General features: G+C 43.6%; 1 protein-coding gene across 2 annotated transcripts in view; it reads right to left on the bottom strand.

Annotated features, from left to right (window-relative positions):
* The window catches only part of LOC136782936 (semaphorin-1A-like), a 183916-nt gene that overhangs the window by 34536 nt on the left and 122138 nt on the right, over positions 1–27242 (bottom strand). For both annotated transcript variants that reach the window (XM_066742717.1, XM_066742723.1), the window contains exon 5: positions 13788–13958. In XM_066742717.1, the coding sequence (XP_066598814.1) occupies positions 13788–13958 (171 nt within the window). The remainder of the gene's footprint in view (positions 1–13787; positions 13959–27242) is intronic.

The raw sequence follows: 27242 nt of genomic DNA, 5'->3' as shown, positions 1-27242 counted from the left end.
TTCATTTCTCAAATACCTCGCATCGCTGTCAAATTGTGTAAAATCGATACTTCCGCTTTGTGTTTAATCACGGTGGGCAAACACAGAGTCGTTTCATGATTCCCTTTTGGCTATCTCCAGCTGGCTTAAATCCTGCGGAGAGCGTGATATTGCTCCGCAGTGTTTGCTCCTGGTTTTCTGTGCTCCATGCAGCCAGTACATGGGGATCGAGCCGGCTTTCAAAAGATGTTTTTTGACGTACGGTTGCCTAAACCTTATGTGATGTATATAATATATACAAGTTGATCGTAAAGCTCCCCTCCCCCTCCCTGTGATTTGTAAAATACATCGCGTTTCTAAAATAATTTTGGAGGGCGTCTCTGTAAAGTGAGCCTGCGTATAATAGCGACTAGGAGGAAAAGGAAAAGGCAGAGGAAGAGGAAGAGGAAATAAATATAAGGAGATAAGAGGTGTAAATCTTTGGCAAATTAATTGCAGTTGCCAAGTTCGCTTAATCAGGATTCGAGAAAGAATAACGAAAAGCGAGGTTTCAGCATCGGCCTTGCTTTCGGAGTAATATCGGGCTTGAGTCAGGCGGATAAGCTTGAAAAAACATTGGACGATAGTCTTATCGTGCTTTCAACTACAAAAGACTGCACTTTGAGCGTGCTTTACCTGAAATCTCGTACGCCTTGTTAGTTGGTTGGAGGAGGAGAGCTTCCCGAGACACTTAATCGCTTATAGCCTTAACACCGAGAGATCTTAGTAACGATGACCTTGGAATTTCGTTGTAAACCTAACCTCCTAAGGGACTACAACCCATGCCGTTATCGAGAATGCATAATGCTCGTTGAGATTATTCCGTTATTAATGCAAGCTCGTGCCAGATAGGAAATATCGTACAACTGGAGTTTAACTGGAAAGTGATTTATTATCTCGTGGAAATACGAGACGATGGCTGTAGTAAGTAAGCTTTAAAAGTAATCAGAGATATGATTCGGAGTCGAGAGTGATTACAAGGAAATTACACTCGCTAGATTAGGAAACACGTAATATCTTCAGGTACACTCTCTGATAAAAGCAACATAATAGGGCTTGATTCGAAAATGCGTATTATTCATTCAGATATATGTATATGTATAGCATACAGTGTAGAGGATACGTGCGACAGGTGCAATTCTCTTTAAAAGCTAGGTACCATGTGGCATATATGTAAGATGTAAAATATCTTGGCTGAATATTATTACAATTGATAGAGTGGTTATAATTGAGCAAATGGTAACGAGAGGGAGGTAATACGATAAATAATAATGGCAAGCTGTTCTTTCTGGCGGTGGGACCAGTTTGGAGGGAGCGGTTAAAAGGCTTTGGCCGGGCCACCCACATATTTTACAGCCATTAATCCGGCATATGGATATATAGGGAGAGGGTGATTTTAGCGAGTCCGTAAAAGAGCATCAGGGATATGGCTGGAGGCCTATCGCTAAGCGTCCCAGCAATTTCAACTGACTAATCGTCCCCGGATGGATCGTGACGTTGCCAAACGCGACGAGCAAATTACGCGAGAGGATCGCGATTACCGTTCCGATGACTCGCGATAGTGATAGTATTCATGCTTCGCTCCATGGCTTTCCCCAAACGGACCACTCGTGGCAAAATATGAATCACCGGGCTTTTCCCATAAACACAGCCCCAAAACCAGATCGATTCTCATATATATATATATGTTTATAAAGTATATAGAAACATGGAAAATGCAACGTTGCCATTAAATTAATTCCAACCAAATTACATCTCACTCTGGATATAAAATTTTCATTGATTTCCCCTTCAACCAATTCCAATCTTAAACTGTAATGGTTAAGCTTAATACTGTATACGCAGTAGAAAATTCAATTGCGATTGAACAACTCTCAGTCGAGTTCATTTAAAATGCTAGACTTATTAAAATTAAGGAATATAATAAAATATATATAAGGCTAATCTCCTAGTTTATGAATATTACTATGGTTGTTGTATATTCATGATAAAGATTTGCTAAATGTATTTTCTAATATTGGAGAGTATATATAAATCGACGAAATTTATTATTTTAATCTGAGATATACCGATTGGTGCATTAAGAGCAGCTGCAGGCAATATCCAAATTATTCTCCGCCAACAGCTTTTATAAATTGCCGATAAGATTTTTGTAGGATCCAATGAAGGGGAGGAGGTGGTGGTATATATATATATATATGCTGCAGGATCGAACAGGTTTCTCAAATAGAAGCACTTGTAGCTGGTTATTCGTGGGCGATTTAGGGGAACGTCTGGCGGATTGAAGAGATTACAGCTTGAGTAATTCGGGAGCAAAGATAGAACACGCTTCACTTCGTATTCGGCGAAAGGACTGCCGCCTGCTCGCCAGACCAAGCGTTTCAATACATCAAAGTGCACGTATATACAACCTGCCTGTATTCACTCACGCGCGAATTCATGCAGCGTACAAATACGAATACTAAGTATATATATATATGTATATATATATATATATTCGTGCGAAACTAAGAAACGTCTAATACCCTCGCGCAAATATAGCGACTCGGTCGAGAATATATATATATATATTTGACAAATATAGGGCATGTCGTGCGGCAAACGGTGAAAATTCGCGAAATTGCAGGAAAAAGATTGGGTTCCATTCGAGGGAAGAATCGAGGAAGAGAGTTGGAGAGGATTCAGGGGATCCGAATGGTCCCGTAGACGGAACTAATTATCCTCGTCCCCCCACCATCATCACCTTTACTCTCCTCTCTTTTCGCGGTTTTAATCGTTGCTCCAAGAACTCGGGACTCCGTGAACTTTCGCAATTAGCGAGAGCAAATACCAGCAGCAGCAGCAGCAGCCGGTCGCTCTTAAATCCGAAAGGGATCGATTTTGTCTCGACCGGGCAATATCGCAACAATCGAAAGTTATTGCGCTCGTGCGGATCAATGGATCGGTTCAGGGTCAAACCTTCCTGCAGTGTGGTGGAGGAGAATATTTCTGTCCCCTCCCCCCACCCTCTCGCGCGAGTCAATCTCGCCATTCCAGCATCGAATGATCAAATAAATCCTGGCGTAATGCTGCCGCTTCCCTCCCTTCCCTCTCCTTTGCATAAAAAGTACGATGACGCTGCTGTTTATCGTCCCTAACGTGGTAGAAAATGATGTTTACACGCTGTTATTACTATTTTCCAGCAAAAGTACGATGAACTCGTTTATAGTTACGAGAGATGAGTTTGCTGCTCACGGAAAAGAGATGATTCTCTCTGTGTGACACGACCCAGCATGAATATAAGCCAAAACTTTACTCGGGTTTAAACAGTAAAGCATGCATGATATTGCAGCCAAGCTCGATTGAATTAAAGTACCAGAGAGAGAGAGAGAGAGAGACCATATTTATAAGCCTCGATTGGTCCTCCATACGATTTTTTTATTCAATTTCTACACAGACACACGCGCATATACTATGAAGAAGATTTTGACATTTTTTTTCATGTTCAATCCAGTCCTTTCGAACGTTCGCGTAGATACCGATGAAACGAAACTCTGTGATTCGTATAATTCTGACTTTGCAGCTGTAATTTGCTTGTCCACTGACTAGTTTGGCAATTAGTGTTCAATTCTCATTTATTACCACGCTTGTGTTCACGCGTGAATGCAAATATGGTTTAGATTACTGTGTGAAGCCACGCGCGCTAAATCGATAAATCCAGAATAGAAATGAAAAAAATGAAGAAATGCTATACGCGTGGAATAGACATGCATAGACTACATTATATACGGGGCAGGTGAACGCGCGGGGAAAAGTGGCTGATCGCGTTAAATATCTAAAAAGGGGTAAAACGAGAATCGTCTGATTTCATAAGACTCGATAAACATTGGCAACTTGCCACAAATGCTTTCTGATAAAAAGCTGCATTATATTTATGCGAGTGTTGCAGCTGCTATTTATTATACTGCATCAGTAGTATATATATATACATATATACTTTAGGTATATACACCCGTTGGAAAGCAGAACCGAAGCGGAATGTTGAAGGTGAACCCAAACAAAGATAATTCCTGGAAATATTTGAAGTATTGTAGTTGTAGTAATGATCTGATTAATTATAATGTTTGATGAGCGCGTGTACGCGCGTTTCGTTAGTTAATTGAATAATCCCGAATCAAAGGTAATCAATTTTCATACCATTTCATTTGCAAATCTCGTGGCTAAAAAAATATCAAATGTTAACGAACCTCCATTAAAGCACCGACGAGTTAATCGCGATGTCCATAGGTGCATGAATTCGTAAACGTGTGTTATTGCGTGGTTTGGGCCAAATTTGAAAATTTATCGCACGGTTCAACCGCCGAGGTTTGCGGATGTTTTCATCGCAGAAAAATGACTAATAGAACGATGAAAAGTTGCTCGAGGAATTAATTATACATTCGTGTAAATTGCAAAAGAGATTGAACAAAGAATTGCACGAGCGAGGATGCGATTCGTCCGACGTGTATCATCAACATGAAATTATAAAAGTCCCATTGAAAATATAGGAAACGCGAGGGTGTAGTGCGCGCAGTTTGACCAGGTGTTGCGGCGGGACGAACGATGGACTGCAATGAAAAGCATGCTGCGGCAGTTTGATGAAGTTGGAGGGAAATGCTCGATTTGGTCAGCAGCGTGGACAGCACCGTCTGTTTATAATTACGTCGCGGCTGAATTTCGGTTGTACAGTATATTGTGTCGGATCTCATCCATTAGCTGTGCGCGACCATCCAGCAAGGTGCACGCTAACCTAAACATCTGCTCTGGTTAGAAACACGATACCAGCTGTGGGATTGGCGAACACAATGGAAGGGGTTATTGTTACCCGACGAAAGATGATAAATAAAGAAAAAATGCAAAAATCCACCGATAGGGATGATTTTTAAACTTTACCCAATTTCATTGCGTAACTCGATAGTTTTTATCCCCCTCCCCCCCCCCCCCCCCTCTCACTACAGTTTACCCGAGTCCTCGTTATAGATTAAACGGGACGTATTATGTAATGCATTGATCGGCGATAATTAATAATCGATGCTTGTTTATTACCGAGAGGGGACCGCGCGACTGGCTTTTAAGCACCGTAAGTCACAGCAATGGCCATGCAGCCAATGTACGAATGTCCAGGCCAACATAGAAATAACGGGAATTACGCTAGTTCAATATTTAATTACAAAGACACCAATAATTTAACAATAATGCCCAGTGCGCGATATTATTTTCAGCCAGTCCATTCGAGAGTTAATCGCAAACTGATAATTCGACACTGTATTTATCGTCATTGAATTTCGCGATTTGAAAATGTTCCTCTTTACCTTGTATTTTAAGCGTTCGGTGTATTGTTTGCGTATCATAGCATGACAACAATATAATACCGTGGAGATACCATTTGAGTTAACATTGTGCGCAAGTTACCGAGATGAAATCGCTGTAGCTGTATATATACCAGTATTTGTTAAGTTTTAATAAGCTTTCAAGAAATATATAATCGACTTAATGCAATTAAAGTTAGCCATGCTTCGAAATTACTTGGAAGTATATCCTTTTATTTTCGTTGATAATGAAACTTTGATTAAGCGTCGCCGTCCTTTCTTCTATCTTATATATATATACCATTATACGCTAAAGTAAATATATACCTTGCAAAGCTTTAATCTTTATATAGAAATGAACGATACCACGTCGTACAAAACGATCGCGATTGGCAAAGAATTAGTTTCTACATATAATACATACCAGAGTTGAGAGAATAATCGATCTGGGTATAAGCTGCTGCATTACATACGCACACACACACATGTATATAGCTTGCACGACTACATCGAAGGATGATTGTTTTTTTCTGCCGATAATTCCCGAGGGATCATGAAATCAGGCGGATAGTCGAGCAGGATGGAGAAAAAGTTAGTATTCACAGTGGATTCCGGTAAAGCGATCATTTCGGATCGAAGCTTCTAAAGTGGATGCAGACTCAGCGAGCCTCGGAGCGCATCGGGTGAAACTTTTTCAAGCTGCGGCATAAAAAACTTGTGCGGTGGCGAAATATCCCGTAAGTTGAACGGGGGGAGAGGGGGGGGGGGGTTGAGGCGAAAGAGCACGACGTCGAAAAGTTTACAGGCTGTAATGTATATTAAGCGCGATTCTGCTTTGGCTCGGGGAGAATCTGCAGCGCGCTGTGTATCGGTTGAATTTTCGCCACTTCGTGACTCTATATGGGTATGTATATACAGATATATATTGGCAGAGAGTGTGGTACACGTAGAGCATCCTGCAGGACTGTGCACTTGCAGTGGGATATCAGAAGCAAAGAAAAGAGAGACCACGAACGGAAGGGAGGAGGGGGGGAGGGGATTTGCAGCAGCGCCGAGGGCGCCAGTGAGTCGCCGGAGAAACTGGTTATACCGAAGAACAAAAGAAACTGAAGGAAGGGGGGGGGGGAATAGGAGGGAACAGGTTGGCAGAAACTGAAAAATTTCGCCTCGCAATTGCGTGCGCGTGCGCGAGCAGACGCATTAGAACGTATACGTTCCGTTCTCGCTCGCTGCTGGTGGAGGAGCTACACATATAGCGAGAAAAATAAAGATTACCTTGCGCGAGAGCTGAAAGGAGGGATCAATGGGAACGCGCGAGAAGACCAGAAAAATTCATTGGAAGGTATCCGGAGCTGTTTCGAGATTCATGGTAACGGCGAGACGCTGCGGAGTTTGCGGAGAAATTGCTTACCAGAGGAACAAAAGAATTGGAGCGAAGCGTGGAATAGGTGAGCGGACTGAGAAAATTCAGGGTTTCGGATCGGGTGTGGAATGGTTTCGAGGATAGAGGCGTGTGGAAGCTGAAAGTTCGTGTTCCGAGAGTAAAATCAGTTTGCTGCGCGAAGGAGGAGGACGAATAGGGGGAGGGGCACCGGGCAGGAAGAAGCATGGGTTGGAGAGAGAGTAAGGATGGGAGAAAGTATAAGAAATTGGAGAAAGGGGCTGCATAGGGAGGGAGACTCATCGGTGTAGCAGGAATTAAAGTCTATTCTACATAATTAGAGAGTTGAAAAAGCTGCTTGCTTGGACGACGGTGTGTGCAGGGGGAGAGAAGAAAAACTAGCTTGGTGTGTAACGCGCGCTGCAAAGGGTGCAAGAAAGCGTGCTTCAAAGGGATTTAAAGAGATACCAGAGGAATGTCGAAAAGAAGAGAAGAGAGCATCGACTCTGACCGCGTCTATGTATAAATCGAAAAGTTTCAAAAGTAAACTGGTTAGGTGAGATTGTGGGAGTAAAGGAAGAGTCGTGGGTTAGAGGGGGGAGGGTAGGGGTTGCGGAGCCCGGAGGCCAAAAAGAGTAAAGCTTCGGATGCGTTCTGTGCGGCTCGAGCCAAGGTTTCGCTTTGAGATCGCCCGGACGAAGGACATTAAGCAAAGAAAACAACGTGTACCGTCTCTCTCTCCCTCTCTCGTTAAATTGAAAATCTCTAGGCTCAACATTTTTAGCGAGCGATCGAGCACGGAATACCGTGAAGCACGCGATACTCGGGGAAAAAAGCACATAATCGACGTGAATTATACACATCGCGCAGATACTATCGTTTGGACAAGATTGAACTTAATGTACCGTGAAAACCAGGTCTGCTAAAAAAGCTGATTATACTTGGGGAGGGGGATGGGGGAAGAGCAGCGAGGGGCAAGAAAAGGGGATAAGGCGGGTGTAAAAAAACAGTGCGGGAAAAGAGTGAAGGGTGGAGGGGGGGGGGGGGGTTCGGAGAGGGTAGAGAAAAGATTAAAAGAGAGCAAGGTTGGATTTTCGATGACACGGGGGATTCCGAGTGTGGCAAAAACAAAAGAGAGGTCGATCGGTTTAATGGCCAGTTAAAAAGAGATGGAGAGAGAAAGAGAGAGTGGACACTGCGCGGTGTGTGTGTGTGTGTGTGTGTGTGTGTTTTGTACAGCGAGGGAGAGGAAGAATGAAGCCGGCGGCGTAATTTAAAATCGTTAACGAGTAAATATCGAGCGGAGGTGGCATGAATGAACGGACAGTGAAATACGACGCCGCTTATACGATCGACGTTCTACCGGTCTCAGAAGCCCGACACACGCGTAAAGCATAACAATGGGTATAGGGATGGAGAAAAGGCAGGTCACATGTCGAACCTCTCCATGCATGCACGGGACCCTCGATCGTGTTTCCACGTAAATTCTGCGTTTTCTCTCCTAGAGAGCTGTCTCGCGCTCGAAATAAACACGAGAATAGAGACCATATAGGGCAATTCGTTCGATGAAGCCTACACCCTTTCCCGTTCCCTTGTAAGCTTACATCGAAAGCACACCAAAGTAGCATACCGTCCTCCGCCACACGAGACATGAATCTTTAAAGCTCCCCACGAGAGACAGTCTGACTTTCCAATGAGAATGGACTACTAGCCTCTCCCCACCCACCCCCCCCCCCCTCCCTTGCACTCTTTCCTCCTTCTCACTCTATTATTTTTATTAAACAAGGGAATACAGAACGCAAAGAAAAATACGAGAAGAGCACGGCTAAAGCTGCGCGAGATTGTAAAAAGTTTTATCCAATGGAGAGAGAAAAAAAGGAGGAAATTACTGGGGGAAATAGGAGAGAATTGTAGAATTGTAAGAAAAGGTGGTAGTAAACGATGAAAGTATTAAATAAGAGAAGCCGAGAGGGATGGGAAAGGTGAAATAAGAAAGTTATGATATTTCGCGATGGTAGACAAAATACATAGAGTGTCGAGTTGTGAATCCCAAGTTATGGAACGTGTGAAATCTTGCAAGTAGAGGTGATAGACCGCCGGTACGAGACGCCTCGTCAAAAATTCAAGGAAGAATGGTCGAACGGAAAGGATTTTCGGGAGCAACCGAAGCTCCTCGTGAAGGGGGCGTAAATTTCGAAGGCAAACTGATTGTTGCACGAGTACTCAGAGTCTGCTGAATAAAGCTGGCGGAGGAGAGCGAGAGGAAGAGGCAAAAAGATGAGACACGAGTCGGGCGAGAGAAAAACCGATGGCTATACACACACGTAACACGGGAAATCTGGGAGGGAAGAATACTGGAGTAGAAAACAGTGATGGAGCAGGGCTGAAGAAGAATGACAGAGGCTGCTGCGCTGCACCGGCTAAAAATGCTTGTTGCTCCTCCAACAGTCGAGATGGAGCTTGCGATGTTAAAAAAATATCAAATACAGAATATTTTAAAGCTTATATTGCTATAATATAGCGTAGCTGTGAGGCATCTCAAGACACGTGGGTGAATAAATTTGGAATTCCGTGGTACCGCTGGAATATTCTTGAAATCGCACTTGTCTGGGCTTCCAGGCGGTACTTATAATTCTGCTGGGGGAGGAGGGTGGAGGGATGGGAGAGGAGGGAGAGGAGGGAGAGAGAGATAGAGAGAGACAGCGGAATAAGTAGGAGAGGAGGAAGAGAAGAATCGAGGAGGTACGAAGGGGAACGGGTTGGTTTCGGAATCGCGCGTTAAAGGCGCCGAGGTTGCTTTGCTCTCGACGAGACGCGAATCTCGAAAAGGAAACTGGCTACGTAAAACGAAGGTTGGACGAGCTCCAGAGCACTCGAGGAAGGAAGTGAGAGAAGGTAAGGTTGGAGCTGCCTCTTGCCGAGGGCTTTGAAAAAAGGAAAGCTGCAGGATCGTCCTCTTCCTCTTCTATCTTACACGGTAGGTATACACCATAGCACGCTACGTACGCCGTGCTGGAGGGAGAGGAAGAGGAAGGAGATGAGTACCCCGATGGTACAGGTTCTCGCATTCTGAAGCCATATCAGGCCACGTGCTCGGAATAAGAGCCGCCAGTCTTTTGCCGGACGTGAGAATTAGGCTTCTGATAAGGCGTCGAGCGACAAAGGGGAGAGGGTGCTCTTGCACACTTCACCTTAGTATCTTTATCCCGAAAACCGATACTCCACTTTCCCTAAACTTTATTTCGCTTCAATACGATAAAGACTGCAAGCTCGCTTCTTTTTAATCCTTCTCAAGATATCGCTTTGATCCCACCGAGGCTGGCGCTGAAAGTGAAAGGTTCCATAAAACTTGAATAACGAGGAACGAGCATCTTCGAGTTACTGGCTGCGAGTCGAATCATCCTCGCTATTGAAATAAAGCGGAAGATCGTACGTGAGAATTAAGCTGAGATATGCTTGAACGCTACTTTTTCTATTTGTATATAATACAATATGAATATGCAGTACGCACCATTATACAGTAAATGGAAAAGGACTTTTGATACGTCGCGTTGGTATATGCGTTTCCACCTTCGAGCTTTTGATAAGGCGTCGAGTGACAATGGGAAAGGTGATGCACGTTTAATCTTAAAGTATTTTTATCTCGAAAACCGATACTCGTCTCTCCCTAAACTTTATTTTCAGTAGGTACAATATGATAAAGAATACGAACTTAGTTTTTGTTTTTTTTAATCCTTGCTAGGATATATCGCTTCGATTCCACCGAGACTAGTGCTAAAAGTGAAAGGTTCTATATTAAAGTTGAATATATGTATGATATGCTTCAAGATGTTGAGTGCGTATCGAATCGTCAGTCTTGAAATAAAGCGAAAGATCGTACGTGAGAATTAGTGTTGGGATAAGGCACGCATCTTGGTAAGAGTATCGTTTTTCTGCTACCTTTTAGGCCCCGAGGGATATACGCATCCTTCTTCGCCTCGAGTGTATCAGATACTTGAAAAGTTTTTATCTTTGAATTCTTTTTAATGCCTGGTGACTGGATTACGAAATCTCCCCTCTCCCTCATCGCCTCTCTATAAAGGAGAAATACTCTTCCCCACTGAAGAAGCGTTCTACAATTAAGAGAATTTTAATTGACTGAAAGTTTGTGGCGATGAAGCTGAATTTGATTCGAGGTAGGAGGATAGTCGATAAAAATCGACGGAGATGGTATAATAAACGAAATGAGGATAATTGGAGAAATGGGAAAGTTTGCAGTGTCACGTGGTTGTGGTAAAATTTTGAAATTGTATATATGTAGAGTGTAGAGTATTAGGTAGTATCGATCGTTTATGTACAAATAAATTGCATATCGGTTCGAATCGCTATTGGATACCCCGATGATAATGGCAACCGGGCGAGTTTCAGCATGCTTTGCTATAAGAAAGAAAGACGATACTTCAGTTTTATTCTTGATGGAGACGAGAGTTTGCCCATTCGGAGAAGGAGCAGCACTTTGGTGCGATTATTCAAAGAGCCCTTATTCTCGATGGTATTCCAAATACTAAAATGGCACAACACTTTGCATCTAAAAAGAGATGCAGCTGCTATGTTTGCCTTTATTCTTTCTGATTGTGACAAATTTCGTTCATTGTGAGGAGCGAGAGCTGCAGGAGCAACGCGATATTTGATAAATTGAGAGAACGCTTGAAAAGTCTGGAAGTTTAACGAGGACTGGCTGGCTTTAGACAACAACAACAACAGCTTGGCCTCGTATCCACCGGCGTGGTTCCTGCAGGTGTTGAGATCGCGAAAAATGACACCATCTTCGTATCTTTAACGACCAAGACTTCCTATAGTTCCTCGTAATCCTAAACCCCTCTTTGTAAATAAACTCTACGGACTGATTATCCATTCTCTCTCCCCATCTCTCTCTCTCTCTCTCTTTCCAAGAAATTTCCTCCCCTCGAACGACGCAATTTAATTATTCCCGCGCAAACTACTCTGTCCATTGACCAGTCGTATCTAGTAGTATTTGTTGCTACGACGTCAGTTAACGGAATGGGATGATAAAGGAAATTGTGCGTGGTCGCTTCTTAAAGGCCTCGAAGAAGGAAAAGTCTCCATGGCTCCACTCGCGATAGTGTGGAGCAATTAAGAAACTCGTTCGGCCGATTACTCGAGGAGTCTTTAACGACATTCGAAACGGCGCCTGGAATAACGCCATTCCAGAGCCCTATTGGCGCACGTGAGAGGCCACAGTGCTTTCACATAAAGTCCAACTTTGATCTTTCTCGATGACATCAATTACAGCGCAATGGAGAACTTTGCATTTTTACAATATCTTTGATTCGAACCCGAGGAGGATCGTTTGGTTAGTGGAGGGGGGGGGGGGGGAGGCGAGGAAGTCGAGGGAGGAGACTGCGATAAAGAAATAGATTGGAACCCTTATCTCAGGGGAGCTACAGTGTACAGGTTAAAGACAGCGATGTGTATCAAGCTGGTTATCAGGTTCGCTTTGGTTTCCTTGGCTACTGCAATTGTCATCTTTCCGATATCTCTCCAATGTCTCCCAGAGTTGGTCCTTGACAACCGAGAGAGAAAGAGTATAAACTACGTCGAAAGGACACCGCGCGAGGACTTTCAACGGCTATTTCTCCAAAGCGTAGTTGCGGAGTAAGTGATAGTGGATGGTGGGAGAGAGGTATAGGTATATTATAGGGAGGGGAGAGGGGGGGGGGGGGTGAGGTAGGGCTCCGATTGATTACACAAAGTTCTATGGTCATTGGAGCCGAGAGATAGCGACGATACGCGACACTCGACCAACAGTCACGAACGTATCTATTATCTCGAGCCTGTTTTATCGTTCCGTTGTCATCTACGGCACACGTATATGAGCGTAGACCACTAGGGGGTGGGGGGCTCGGCCGAGATCAAGCGAGAAGGATATACGAGCAGATAAATCACGCGCGCATGCCACTTTGCGCCTTCTCTTCATTCGCCATTTCTTTCTCGGCTGCTTTCTTCCTCGCTTTTCATCTCTCTACCCCTTTCCAACCATATCTCTAGCAGCATGACGACGCGTTTCCTAGACGTGCCATTATTAAGACGCCAGGCGACGCGATGTCTTTCCACTTCAACCCTCTTTCCACCTTTAACTCCGCTCCCACCCCCACTCCGACCAAGCACCCAGCACCCAGCTTCTCAATTCCTTTCAGTTTTCGCAGTCGTCTTCAAAGTCCCTTATCTCGATCGTAGCTTTGCCTCTAACGCGCAAAGTGTCCCGATCGTATTTGCTCGACGAAAACTTTGCGATTGTTGACGCCGGATTCGCATCTAATGGATCGAGACCGTACTAATTCGCACGATGCTTCTTCTATCACTCGTACTCATTACTCTGGTCCAGACGCGAGACTCGCACTTCCCTTTCTTATATTTGCATATAAATGAGAATAAAGAGAATTGGTATATCGATTATCGAATTTGTACGATTAAAATACGTAATAGTATTTGAAATTAATGTCGCTACATTGGTCTATTATCGTATCGCGGTTGAATCCTCGTTATTTCTTAAATTTGTTTTAGAATCTGATCCGTGATTCATCGAACGCGGATAGCTTGGCTTTCTCTTACGTGTATCGGGAAAAATGCAAGGAAATATGCTGGGAATGGAACGCGAAGATTCTTCATCCGCTCATGGCTAATGCATTGAAAAATACCACGGTATCTCGTTCATCTAACATTTTTTACTCTTCTGCCCATGCACCGTACGTCTCTCTTGCCAATGTCTTTCTTCGAGATCGCTTTAATAATATTATTTAATTCTATGATTTTATTATTGATCACTAAACTTTGTAATTTTTCTCTTACGCTTGAAATAACTTCTCGTAATTTTTCCAACTTTGTAAAATAAAGAACGAGACTATGGTATATAACTGGAGTTTCGGCCCCGCGAGCTCAGGGAGAAATTCAAAGATTCGCTGCGATTCAAGGTAATATATAGAAAGGTGGCCGGTATAATTGCTGGTTGGGTTGAAAGACGAAGGGTCGTTTGATGGTTCCACGTGTGATAGTCGACTTACCTTGATTTGGAAAGGCCAGCAGAATGGTTTGAAAGCGTTGGTACCGCAGATCAGGAAACGATCCGGCCCTTCCCTGCCGAACACGCGAATATAGTTTTGGCAGTCATCCTCGCTACCACCCTTCAAGTAACAGAGTTCTCGATGAGCACCGCTGCTAGGCCACTGTAACCTCTGTAAGAAATATTCGAGAAAAAACAATTAGTGAAACGTCTACCAATAAGGAATTTATCTTATACCGTACAAAAAAAAAATTAACGAGAGAACGACGCTTATTCTTATATAATTAACTTCATCGTGACCTTTGAAAGGGTTCAAGGACACGAAGGGAGAGCTTGGAGAAAGGGTAAAGAGGGAAAAGGAGTAGGAGGGAATAGAGGTTATTGCAAAGAGAAGGTAATGGGAGAGAGGAAGGGGGAAGAAGATCTTACTTGGAAATGGAAGGCAATGTTGGGGTTTTCGTTGAAAAGAGGCAAGTGGAAGGCAGCGTGGCAAGAGGTTGTAGCAATTTTTGACGGAGAAGATGGCGAAAAAGGGTGAGTTGTAAAGAAAATTCTATACTATACAGAGAGAAGAGGTATCGTAGGGAAAGCTTGAGAAGGAAGAAAGTGTAGCGCGCACAATACTATTGAAGAAACGCAAGGAGTTTGTTCGTAGCTATAGCTGCTATATAAAAAGGGTGAGTCTTACATTTTCCATTTTTCTTTCTTTACCCATGCGCGCGCGCGCGTGGGCGGCCAATACATCTGATATTGCCCTAGCAAATCTTATCCTTCGCTACTTCCAAAACACATTCTCCGAGCGTTCTGTTGACGTATCGTTAAAACTTGACTCTCCGCTTGAAAACAGAAATTTTCCGGTCCGCCGAATATCGTTCCACCGAAGGTGGATTAGATATTGGTGGAATTCGCTCGGTCGTATATTTACCCGAGCTTGTTGTGGCCCTGCATCACCGATATAATCCGCCAAGAGCTTTTTTTTCTCCTTGGCCAAATTCCCCAAAGCACCTAACCCCTGTATAGCTATATAGGTTCTCCAGCTCTCGTGCATGTGTACGTGCGCGTGTATTTTTTCATATAATGCAGTGTACATAGAGCGAGCTAGATGATTGGAAAGCATCAAACGACACAACTGCTAATAGCATTGTTACGATTCTGCACGCTCAGTCAGATTTTCCATTTCTCCGCACGTCGAATATTTGATTGTACCCAATCCACGTTAGTTGCTTGATTGAACATGATGAGGTTATCTAACTGAGCATCAAATTAATCCGCACATTGGGCGCCACGATTGAACCCGATCTCTTCGAAGGTTGATACAATCAGTGCAAATAGACCCGCGTAGTAATTAAACAGACCGCTGTGAATCATACTTCTGCCAAACTGTAGCCGGCCATTCGAATGTTTATCAAGTTCGAATTTTAGCGCGCGGTTGCCACTGCTAATATGCGATACGGTTATTTATATATAACGAGTGCGGTACAGCAGGACACCGGATCAATATAAAAATGTAGCATTTTTTTCCGGCCAGCTGCCATCGTACAACGTACGATGAACGATAATTTTTAATCTATATCGGAGCGTATGTAGAGCTCTGAAAATTATTTCTTGCCTTGGCAATAATCCGTGTGTCTTGGAAGACGTTTTCGTGAATCATGGGACGACGTCTCGCGCGAGTGGATTAATTTCTGGAGCACGATCTTTACTGGTAAGAGAAATTTCCTAGGTGGATTTTGGGTTGAGAGGGTGATTTAGAGATGGGCCGGGGTTTGTAGTAGCGGAGCTTTTTGCTTTAATTAGAATACGACGGGCTTGGGGTAACGATTGCAGGAGCAGCCCCTCCGCCGACAGGGACATCCTGCTCGCTTCCGTTCTATCCATTTCGACGAAAAGTTTCAGCGGCGATGCAAAATCGCGCTGCATATTCATCGGATAATACGATTTCATAGTTTCGAGCCTCTGACTGTTCGTGGCGTGCAAATGTGCACGCACCGCACCAGAACCCCTGGATGAAAAGTTTCTCTCGGGCCGGTGCAAATATATAGCGCCCCAACTTTCTTCCACGTGCGGTCACTCACTGCCAGCCAGCGGAGGACTGATATCGCTCTCTGCTGAAAAATCTAACCAAACTCCCATGACACACAATATATATATATTTATACACACACACACACATACACACATATATATATATATGTACCGTGTGGAATATAACAATGGATAAAATTAGATGACTAAAGTTTCCATTTCCAAACATTGATTATCCGTATAACAAAAGCGAATATATTTTATTAATTCCACAGTTAAAAACAAGCTTGGAATAATTTCAATAATTGATCGACCGTTCGATCGCGAATTATGCATATAGGATATTTATAAAGTCATAAGATTAACGTTAAAGTGGATCGCATGGCGGTGAATTATGAGGAGAAAGAATTTCAACATACTGGCGATTCATCGAGATAATTCCTGGTATCGGTAAAACTAAGGCATGAAGGATTTACGTAATTCGAAAGAATAAGCATTACACATGCAGCGTAATTTCCAATAGTGATTCAAATAGGCTATGAAAGATTTACGCGGTAGAGCCAAGTATTTTCATGCTGTACTCCGAATAATGCATACATTTGATGAAATCGATAGGCGAACTTTAGATTAGTCACGAGAGCCGGATTGCTATTGGAGAAAATCAAATAGAGCCGCGCGCACTCTCTTTACTTATTCGTCCTGTATCTTCAGCTATATTGCAAGGACGAGGCGCGCGACTGCAGCTTTGCCATGAAAGCTGAGAAAAGAATTAAAAGAATTACTATGAAAGCGAGTGAAAGAAGAGTAATGGATAAAGCGTTTGGTAAATAGCAGAGAAATGAAGATGTTTAAATAAAGGAGAGAAATTGGAGGAGCGATAAACGTTGACACAGCTTGAAACGGAAGTTATTCCTTACAGCCAACGGTCCAATTCCGTTTGATTATGTCAATTTCTCCACTCGCCATGTAAGTACATACGGACCTTCCTATTTTTTCCAATTCTGCTCTGTTGGATCCTGAGGAAGCGCAAATATACGGAAACGAATGCCAAAGTATCCTGCAACTCCGTTGTGCATGGCAAAGCGAGGTAAACCAGCTCCTATGTGTAAGGAATCTTTGTGTGTGTGTGTGTGTGTGTGTGTGGAACGTCAGCACGAGGAAATCAAACAGTAAGGTATCGATCCGTGCGACCCGTTGGAAACACAGCGTGATGACTAAAGCTTTGTTTCGAGGATATTGTGATCGAAGAAAAATAAAGCAGAGCGGGAGAAAGAGAAACGCCTGAGAAGCAGAAAAAGAAAATTCGTAATAAAGGCATGCTGCGACTGTGTGCATTGAAGGAGGATGAGATTTACGATTTAAGAGTAACAATTTAGCTGTTCGTTCCTTCTGCCGATAATAAAATTGTTCTCGCTTATTCGCTTCGAATATTCTTTCGACGACGCAGCCACCCTCTAGCTGCATATTCCACCTTCCGTTTCTATACGGATGCCGGCTCAGTCCTGTATAAGGACCTACGATATTGCGTCAAATCAATATGAATGATGGACATTCTTTTTTCACCTCTCGCAACTCACCCACGACGCCTCCGCCCCCTCACTCATCCTTTCCCTACCTCCTTCTGCTTGCTTCTTTCTGCTCTTAATAAGATTTAACGAGACTGTACCAACGTGATAGCAAACGGGGAAGATCCTCGAGATGGAACAAGAGGTAAAAATGACGAAGATTGAAACGATTAAGGGGTAAAATCTAATAAAATCTAAATTTAAACGTGACGTTGCTCCTTTAATAAAGCTAGCAAACTTTTATTTCGCCAAGATATATGAAGAAAAATGATTGCTGAATGGACGTTATTATAGTTTTACGTAGATCGCAGGAAGCATGCCAGACTTGTAACAGCTATATACACTGTAATATTTTCGAGCAAAGAGAGAGCTCTTTTTAGTTTGCCCATATTCATTTAACTGGTCGCGGTGAATTCGTTAGGAAGATGTATAGGTATATATACAGCGTAAGAAATAAAATTCCAGACGAATTGACAAAATCGACGTATGTGTGATACAAACATATCTCGTCTAATCCGATTTCGTTAAGCGAGGATAGCCCCGAGGCAAAAAGGATCGCGCTAGCTTTTTTAAGGCTTTCCAGTAGCCACCGGTAATACCGCTTCAACCTCAAGATTAACTTCCTGTCAGTTATTAAAAGTTCTTCCGCAAATTTCGCGAGTTCACGATAATCCAGCAGGCCAGAGTATCTATCACTCCCCCATAGTTAAAAAGTCTTCTTGGCTCGTTTTAATTATAAAACTAGCCATCAACTTGCTGTGTAGAACAAAAATACTGTAATTTAATCCCCACGTGTTTCCACTATATAGATGTATACTATAACTATTAAAATTTCAAGAAGCATTGCGCGGCTCTGTCGAAAATTCTCCGCGCTGCCGGTGTTACCGCGAGATCCTTCTACGTCAAACTTGATAAATAACGCAGTATTCTAGACTTTAATAAGTAATGCGATAAAAAGTTTGTTCGATTCGCTGCTGGTCCGAGCCTCGCTTTGTGCCGTGAACTTTATGCTAATATCATTTCAATCTCGAGGAATATGAGAGGAGGGCTGGAGGGGGATTTATTCCATTGTAATGGTTAATAAGAAATGTTGAATTTCATCGGGTGCTGTTAACTTTTCTCAATTGCTGGAGAACGTGCGGATATTTGGCTAGGTCCTTCCGGGAACGAGCCGATGGAGGAAGAAAAGGGATGGTAGTGGTGGGTGTATGATTTCATTGGAATAGAAATATCCCGCATAGAGGCGTCGTCGCGTCGCTCCTTTTTCAGTTATTCGTCGGAAGAAGCGCTATGGCTTCGCTTCGACAATAATCTCGCCTCCATCGCTTATATAATACATATATATATATATATGTATATATGTATACATAGATAACGAAGCGCCGACTATACACTGGCCACGAATTAACTGTTAATCAAATAATCCCCACGAAAGAATCACTCCCCGGCCATTGTTTAAACTTCCATTACCAGTAAAATATTGCCCTTTCCATTTCCTCTTCTTGCACATACACACACACACACAGTATATATATAGCTTTGCCAGCTTCGCTGGATTATTATTGTTCCAGTTTTAGCAACGGGAGCGTCTTTTGTAGCCGAGGAACGTGCAAGAAACTTTAATTCTTCGTTATCTGGACAAAGCACATTTATAAAATAGAAGCAATTACTGTAATCCGTAAGAAGTGTTTTTATCACCGGTGTAATTGAATTAAGCCATTATCATAAGATTCCAGGTCGACTTGTTTTACACGTCCACCTGCACTTTGTCCATTTTCACGAGCAGAGACGCAGCCTGCGGGTCGATTTTCGAGGAGACGCGTGCTGCTGTTTTACGCTCCACACGGTCTAAATGAGGCGTGACAAAAATGGCGCATAGAAATATTTATATTGCACGAGTGCGAGAAAAGGGAGTAGGGGGAGGGGGAGGGGGCGTTTTATAAAGGACGTCGAGACTGTTTGGGATCGCCAGTGCGTTTTTAGCTTTCGCTGCACGAGCGCGACGGAAAAACGCTGGGAGTCTTTTCAATTACTCTTTAGTGGCAGGTGGTGCCATTTTGACCTTTAGCTGAGATAAATTCGCGATGGTCATCACGCGTCTACCTCGAGAAACTTTTTCCCTCGACTTATGGGCTTCCGGTTCGCGCACTCAACTTTCCTAATTCCGCTGGAAGAAAAGCGGTCGCGCGCGAGAACAACGATATGGAAACTCCAAACTTGTCAGGTGTTTGTTACGTCTCGCCCGCGCTTTGCTGCAAAAACTCTCTCTCTCTCTCTCTCTCTCTCTATCCCTCACATGTACGCGAGCACACACGTGTATAGGTACTGGCACAGTTATAATATCCCAATACATTGGAAACTTCTCTTTAAAATGTGCACCGCGTCGGAGCAGCAGCCACGTGCGATTGGCTAATCCTTTTTTATAATTTCATTACAGCTCACGGTTTACTATATATATATATATATATATCCATACCCTAATGCTTCTTCCTCCATTATCTCTCCGTTATTTTAATGAAACCGCGCGCGAACACTTTTTACCTCGCGCTCCTTTTTCCCCTGCCCGAAATGATACTGCTAAAACGCAACTTTATGATTTAATTAAAATCGACTTTCGATAAAAGAGAATAAGAAAGAGTCGAAAAAAGGCGGATGGATTGATTATACGATTAAAATCTTATTATTCTTGACAACAGAACATTGCCACATTGTTAAAAATCATTCGAGTTATAACCGAGTCGCCGGACTGTTCCACCATAAACGATACAAATAGATGAACTTGCGGGTGGATTACGGCTAGTGGTATATAGGAAGCCGAATCAGTAATTAGCGTTCTTCCGTAAACACACTGGCTGTCCTTTGTGCGTTGAAACAATGACACTTGACGAAGCACGTTTAACAACCGGCGAAGCACCAAGTTGAAGGTAAATATCCACGCTGTAATACATAAATGGAGCACTGGCAAGTGTCGCAAACTTCGAGTGGCAATGAGCTTTGTTAATTAGGTGGATACGTTTACCTAATTTGGAAGATTAGCTCTCGTTAATATCGAAGGAAAAGGGCGAAGCACTGGGAAAAAGCTTGCTTCTGGCTTTGAGCCATGCTTCTTGAGATTTCAAGATCATCTAGAGTCGAGGATGTAACGGATATATATATATATATATATATAAGCGTGAAATATGCATGAGAATGAACATCTATATAATGCGTGGAAGGAGTGTGTACTTATATATATATATAAGAGAGTAGAGGAGAGCGATTGGCGAGCAAGTGCAGGAGAGAGAAGGAAGTCGACGGAAGTGCATAAGGTGTCTGGGCCGGTGCGGTTCGTATAACGGTGTCCCACTTCCTGTCTCGGAAGAAGACGCCAAGAGGGGAAAGCTCCTGGAAGGTAAATACACATATGTCGGCCGACATAAATAGCGCATGAAACGACGTTTTAGGTGTTTTAGCCATTTCGAGTGTACTTTCGAGTGACGGCCCGAGTGCTGCACTCCAGCCTCGTTACTTGGCGATTCTCCACTGCAGGGTATCCGAGAGAATCTTTCTATATGTGGCGTCTCTCTCTCTCTCTCTCTCTCTCTCTCTCTCTCTGTTTGTTGAGTGGGACACGTGCTCTCATACACACACACACACACACATAGACGCACGCATGAACGCTAACAGAGATCGAGGAGTATTGAAGCAGGCAATGGAAGGAAGCTTGTAAAGACAGGACAATGCGCGCTATGAGCGAGCAAGGACAAAAGGTGAATTGGCAAAGTTGCGTGGGCGTAGCGAACGACAGGAGGAACAAACGGCGCGAATGAACGCACAAGCGAACACGTGGCGTGGCGTGGCTCCGAGAGCTTTAAGCTTGCCACGAGCTGATGACGAGGTGACGGAGGATGCGCCACTTTGCTCGCATACCTCGATTCTCTCCTATTAAACACATACAATTGTATAAACCACCCTTATCCATATAACATTCCCCTGCACACCCTTTACTTCTTAATAGCATGTACGATTAGTTTGTTGCTCCTATGAACACGCGCGTATATCAAGTTTTATAACACGTATGGTATATATTCTTTCAAATGTGATTTCGTCAACGACTTAATCCGCGAGCATTGGGAATATCGTACGAGCAGCGATAAATAAACCGATGAGCTTGAATGAAGAGCAAACGTGATAAATATTTCTTGTATATATTCTGCTATAATGCTGTTTATTTTGTGCATATGGTTGGTACGTATAATTGTATATATATATATATATATATATTAAATGGGTGAGTTTTTCGTGGGAAAGCGTCCGTTTGCGGATTGATCTATAAGCCAAGAGGTTTAATTTAATTGGGTCAAGTGTATCGCTGGATAATTACGCGAGGGAAGGCTATATACGTACGGAGCATAGAACTCGACCCGCGCGTAGAAATTTCTAGTTGGGTAATCCTGGTGGAAGAGAGCTTAGATGTTGCTCTATACAGGTTGCCTTATCTTAGATTAGAGCCGGAGGGCCACGGGTTGATCTGGTCTTCGGTTTGCTTTCTGTATAGGGACCGGTATCAGGTTCCTCGGGGTTTCTCCTGCATATAGCCACGAATAATGGCTGATGTACGCACAGGTGTCTGTAACGTTTCCGAGCAACGCCTAAGTACAAACGACCGTCCCCCCCGTTTAAGGGCGTTTCCTTTGATGAACGATGTTCCGAGCTGCTAGACCCGTCCAGGCATGCTATATGGCCTTGGTCCTTTGAGCTTTTAGGCCGCATTTACATTAGGAACGCGCTGCTACCGAGAGAGTAGCAACGTGCAGTAGCATGTATAAGCGATTCATATGTGCACGTGTATATATATCGTGTACATACTATATCTCACGACCCTAGCTGGAATACGCATTCGAAACCTCCACAAATTTCTCATCCAAACGCCCACAATTTCTAATAACTTCTCCTCTTCAGCATCATGCATCTTAATTCGATCATCCTGCACTCTTTTCTCCTGCAGAAACTGCCATTAGCATGCGCTTCTTAGCCTCGGCATGAATATGAAAAGCATCAGCCTCGAGAATATTTTCCTTTGCTCCATAAGTACGCGGGGTAATTGCGGCACGAGCAAATTGCGCGAAAAATTTATGTCCTTGCCTTTCCTTGTTGCGTATTTGTGTTTGTATCGGTGCTTCCACTCTCCTCCGCGCATATATATATATATATACACGGCAACTCTCCCTTTAGCCGAATAAAATTAAGTCGTTCCATTAGCCAGCTGGAATTCTAAGTCACTTTGCCTGAAAACGAATATCTTAATTTCAGCACTGGAAGCGGAATGAAGTTACATAAATGTAAACAGAGAGTCGTGTGCGTTGTGTCTTTTAGCGTGTACTTTCGTGGCGGGCCGCTTACGTAAATATAAGAACAAAGAACCGCCTCTCGTTCGCCTGATAAATATCGCTGTTTCTTGCCTGGCGTTACGTTTTTCAGCCAATGACATTATTCGGATACGTGTACGCTTTGGGCCGACACTGCCAGAGTGGGTACTCCGAGCGACTATCTATACTTTTCGCGAAAATATATGACACGTACTCTCTTGTATTTATCCCGAGCAACGGGAACACGCCTGCCGCGCCACATCCAATATAAACATCCAACATAAGTTCCAACAACTGCTCCGTCCATTTCTTCTTTCGGTCTCTCCCATTTTATCCTTGCTCGTTAAACACCCAATAGACTCCTTCGAGCCTATCGATCCAGTTTCTTCCGAGAAACATCATCGGAGCTTTTATCCAACGAGAATTTCAATCACTGCGATACGTGCATGGCTAGTTTGATTTATATATTGTAAACATAACGCCATTTTTCACAGTGTATAAAAGTTGCAAAGGACGAAAATGTCTATAAGAGTTTGGACCTTATTGTTAATATAAATTCGACAGGATTCTTTTGAATATTCATTCAGCTTCGTCCACGAACTCTGATAAGAAGAAGAAGACGAGTGCTCGAGTTCTTTCACGAAGCACCCCCTAAATAGAGTGAAATCATTGAGCGATGAATCGAGTTTCGAGCGGGTATATACAAGGTTTGCTTCTTCCAAAAACCATTATCAATCCAATATCCTCGACCACGACACGAATGAATGAGTCCGAGATAATAGCAGTTTGCCTTGGAGCAACATTTCCTCTCCTTCGGCAAATTTCTGCGGACGGGAAATTACGCCCGAAGGCAGCCGAGCACCGCATCCCCAAGATAAACAGGGTGCGATAAATATTTAACGCTCGGTCGTTTGGTTTGGGTCACTGACGAATACCCGCAATTTTCATTGCAGGCAAATTCCCGCCGTTCCTTTCCTCCAGGTTTTTCCCTGCGCGCGCGCGAGAGGCCATAACGCGCGGTTATTTCGACTTGGCGAATCGAGCCTCGCTTGTTGAAGACGTCCGGAAAGAAGAGAGGCTGCTTTAGAGAGGCACAATTTTGTCGGAGAGGCTGTGTGCTGACTAATGGCGTGCGTTAATTGTGCCACCTGCAGCAGTAGAGCGCGCGCACGGTGAGGAGAGTGCAGCCAGGGTATATGCTCAAAGAAGCTATGGGAGGGAAGGGTAGTCAAAGGGGAGGGAGAGCACATTTATTAACGAAAGGGGTGCTCGCTCCCTGTATATACGAGTAACTGCATGACGAGGGCAAGGACCAAGAAGGGTGAAGGCGCGATAAATAGATTACATTTGCTCCCCCGAATCTCTCCACCCCCACTATATATATATATATACGCTATACACCCTTATCTAGCAAAGTGCGTTCACCGGAAATAGCTAGATGGCATGCGACCAAGTACACTTTGTAATGCTATCCAGCTACGATATTTTAATTGACTCTTTCTCTTTACATATATATATATATACAGAATATAGATGGATTCTGTATATAGAGCTATCCATTTATAACCAATCCATCATCCCCATTCGAACGTTTCCAAACATCCCTACACATATCCGAAGATAAAATTTCATTAATTATCGAAAAAATTTAACAGCAATTTTTAAACATCAATGTACTTTTAAAACATAAAAAAAAACAGTCGAATACAGTATATATAATCAGTGTATCTCATTTATATCTAAAGAAAAACTACATGATGCTCGAGGCGGATAAGTCGAAGATAACCGAGTTACTTGGGAAGAACGGACGTTACGTGGAAGAGGAATCCGCGGAGATTATAATCGTGATTATAAATGCAGAGAGAACAGTTTTGTTACGGTATTATATTACGAGTAGCGGCGATATACGATAGATGAAAGTGCAAAGCGCGTTAGCCCTCCATCTCGCTTCGGATGACTCTACGCTATATATTGTTGCTCGATGTAGCCGTGCAACCTGCCGTACACGTATTGTTCGTCCCGTCCGTTAATCTAGCAGCTTCCACGACGCAACGAATGTATCCTCTGTGCAGAGTCAGACAGACGCGCTATATATAGCCTCCTTATCGCGATGCTCTTCCACTTCCGTTCAAATATTTAATCTCAACAATATTTACTTCTCAATTACATCCAATATTTATATATATATATATATATATATATATATATGTAACGACAAGGTTGCATCGGCGTGGGTCGATCGTTCTCGAATAAGAGGGGGGAGTAAACCCGAGTGGTGGATAAGGTATATGTATAAATAGAGGGAAGCAATTTTACAAGTGCGGGGAAGAGAAAGGTACTTCTGTGGTTTGAGGATTTTTTGTGAGTTCGTTCAGGGATGAGTCCGGCAATAACGATTATGTCTTTGAAGAGTGGAACACCTGGTCTCGCTCGTTCTCGCTCGGTCTCGGTGGTACATACTGGCCATGTACAGCGAGGCACTTGTGCCCGATCATTTAACGTTGCAGTGGTCGCGACGACAACGAATGTATTACGCGTGAACCGTATATAGAGGAGGGGGAGGAGGAGGTTAGCCTAGGCAGAGAGCGCAGACCGATATCGTGATGGCAATTGCGGCGAATCCCGATTTACCCATGAATATTTTATAGGCCAGCGAGCCGGCCAGCCTGTAGAACCAACTCACCGGAAAATCATTTTCTTGTATTTATCACCGATGCTGCACACACGTAGCAGACCAGCCATGCACTCGTGCCTTTCGTAATCCCTGCGATGACTCGGCCACGCATCGAAATTCCACTACGGAAAAGGAACTCTATTTTATTACGCCACCGAGATAACTATCTCTGGTGACATTTGCTCGATCGAACATTCGCTCATTTCAGATACATCTGCCGAGAAGTCGAATTAAATATGCATTAGTTCCCTTTCCACCTTTATATTCGTACAATACACACACACACACACACACACACATATATATATATATCATGCATTAACTGGCAACGTTCCTGGAACGTGTTATCGCTATTTAGTGCAAGTATCCGTGAGAAATTTCCAGGCCGCGCGTTCTTTAATAAATAAAAGCACGTTACTTGCAAAAGTCAGGCCATGCCGTGCTCACTTCATTAACATAATTTCCAAAGGCAGCCGCGTAAACAAATTTCGCGAAATAATTAATGCAAATTACAGCGGTGGCTTTGTTATGCATTTTGCCGTGTAATTCGCAAAGCTGCGTTTCAGACAAAAGCTCGGCCCGTTGGCTTTGAGGAAAGCACCGTTTCCACGAATAAATCTACCGGGATATATACGTATCGTCGTACTTAACTTTTACTGGCAGATTACATATCGCTGCCGTTTCAACCAGTTATTGCTCCTCGCCAATGTTTTTCTTTATCCGGAGAAATCCTCCCCTTAATCCCCGAGTTGACGCGCTGAATAAAGATGCACCCCTTTTCTCCCTCCAATCAGCGATACCTACTCCATTTTCCCCGGAGATATTCTACGCTATATTTATCTTTTTAACACTCGATCTGTAACAATCCTCCTCGAGCTTTTCTCTCTCTCTCATCACTGTATATATATATATATATATATATATATATATAAAACGAGTACTGTATAAAGGCGGAAACGGAAAGTCGAATTCTTGGAACGGGTATAAATTTTGCGAGTGGCAAAGGAATATAAAAACCATAAAAATAGTGGGAGATAGAGGGTTTGGAGAGGAGGGAGGGGGGGGGGGTCGTAAACGTGGCATTCCCATCTCGTTACGTTGGCAAGTGCATCGGGCCATTTGATTTACGTATACAGGGAGATAGTCCTATCAGCTTGGAAAGCGAATTCTTAACAGCTGGATATTGGAGAAGGTGAGCGCGCAGCTCTATAGAGAAGAGAGCGTGTCCGGTGGTTGTTGGCGGGGTCACTTAATCTAGCCAGGGGAACAACAAATGCATTATTCCTGGTCCATATAAAGCCATGGCCGATATCACGATGGCAGAAGCCGCTATGGACTCTCGATTTCCTCTTTTCGTATACCTTCTCTCTCTCTCTCTCTCTCTCTCTGCTTGGCAAGCACAAGTATAATCTCTCTATCGTGGCTGTCTACCGTCATCACCTTGATTCCTGGCCGGGCTGCTCTCGTGCGTATCGTAAATTCCAATCGAAGCGGCGCACACCAGCATAAATCGTGCTCTAGCCGCCGCCCAAGGAATTCAAATAAGTACGTCTCCCTCCCGGCTGGCTGTATAATGCGTTCCGCGAGAGAGGTCTCCCCTCTCCTAAAGGAAAACCCGGAGAGTGGCGAGATCCCATCGAGTCTCGCATCGTCGCCCAAACGATGATTTCTCCGCCGGGTTTTACCGAATTGACGCTCAAGGCGCTTCAAATAATTCCCCGCTCGCTTATGACTCTCTCTCTCTCTCTCTCTCTCACTCACTCGATATATCTATATATAACTACGTATATAGACCGATAGCTCCAGCGAATATCCGAGAAACGGACACGACGACACTGGCCCCG

This window comes from Prorops nasuta, unplaced genomic scaffold (genome assembly GCF_024137725.1).
Source record: "Prorops nasuta isolate Cenicafe-Biocafe unplaced genomic scaffold, Cenicafe_Pnas_1.2 PNAS00002, whole genome shotgun sequence".
NCBI classification, from domain to species: domain Eukaryota; kingdom Metazoa; phylum Arthropoda; class Insecta; order Hymenoptera; family Bethylidae; genus Prorops; species Prorops nasuta.
The sequence above is the reverse complement of the archived record's forward strand: the minus strand, read 5'-3'. Positions and strand labels throughout refer to the sequence as shown.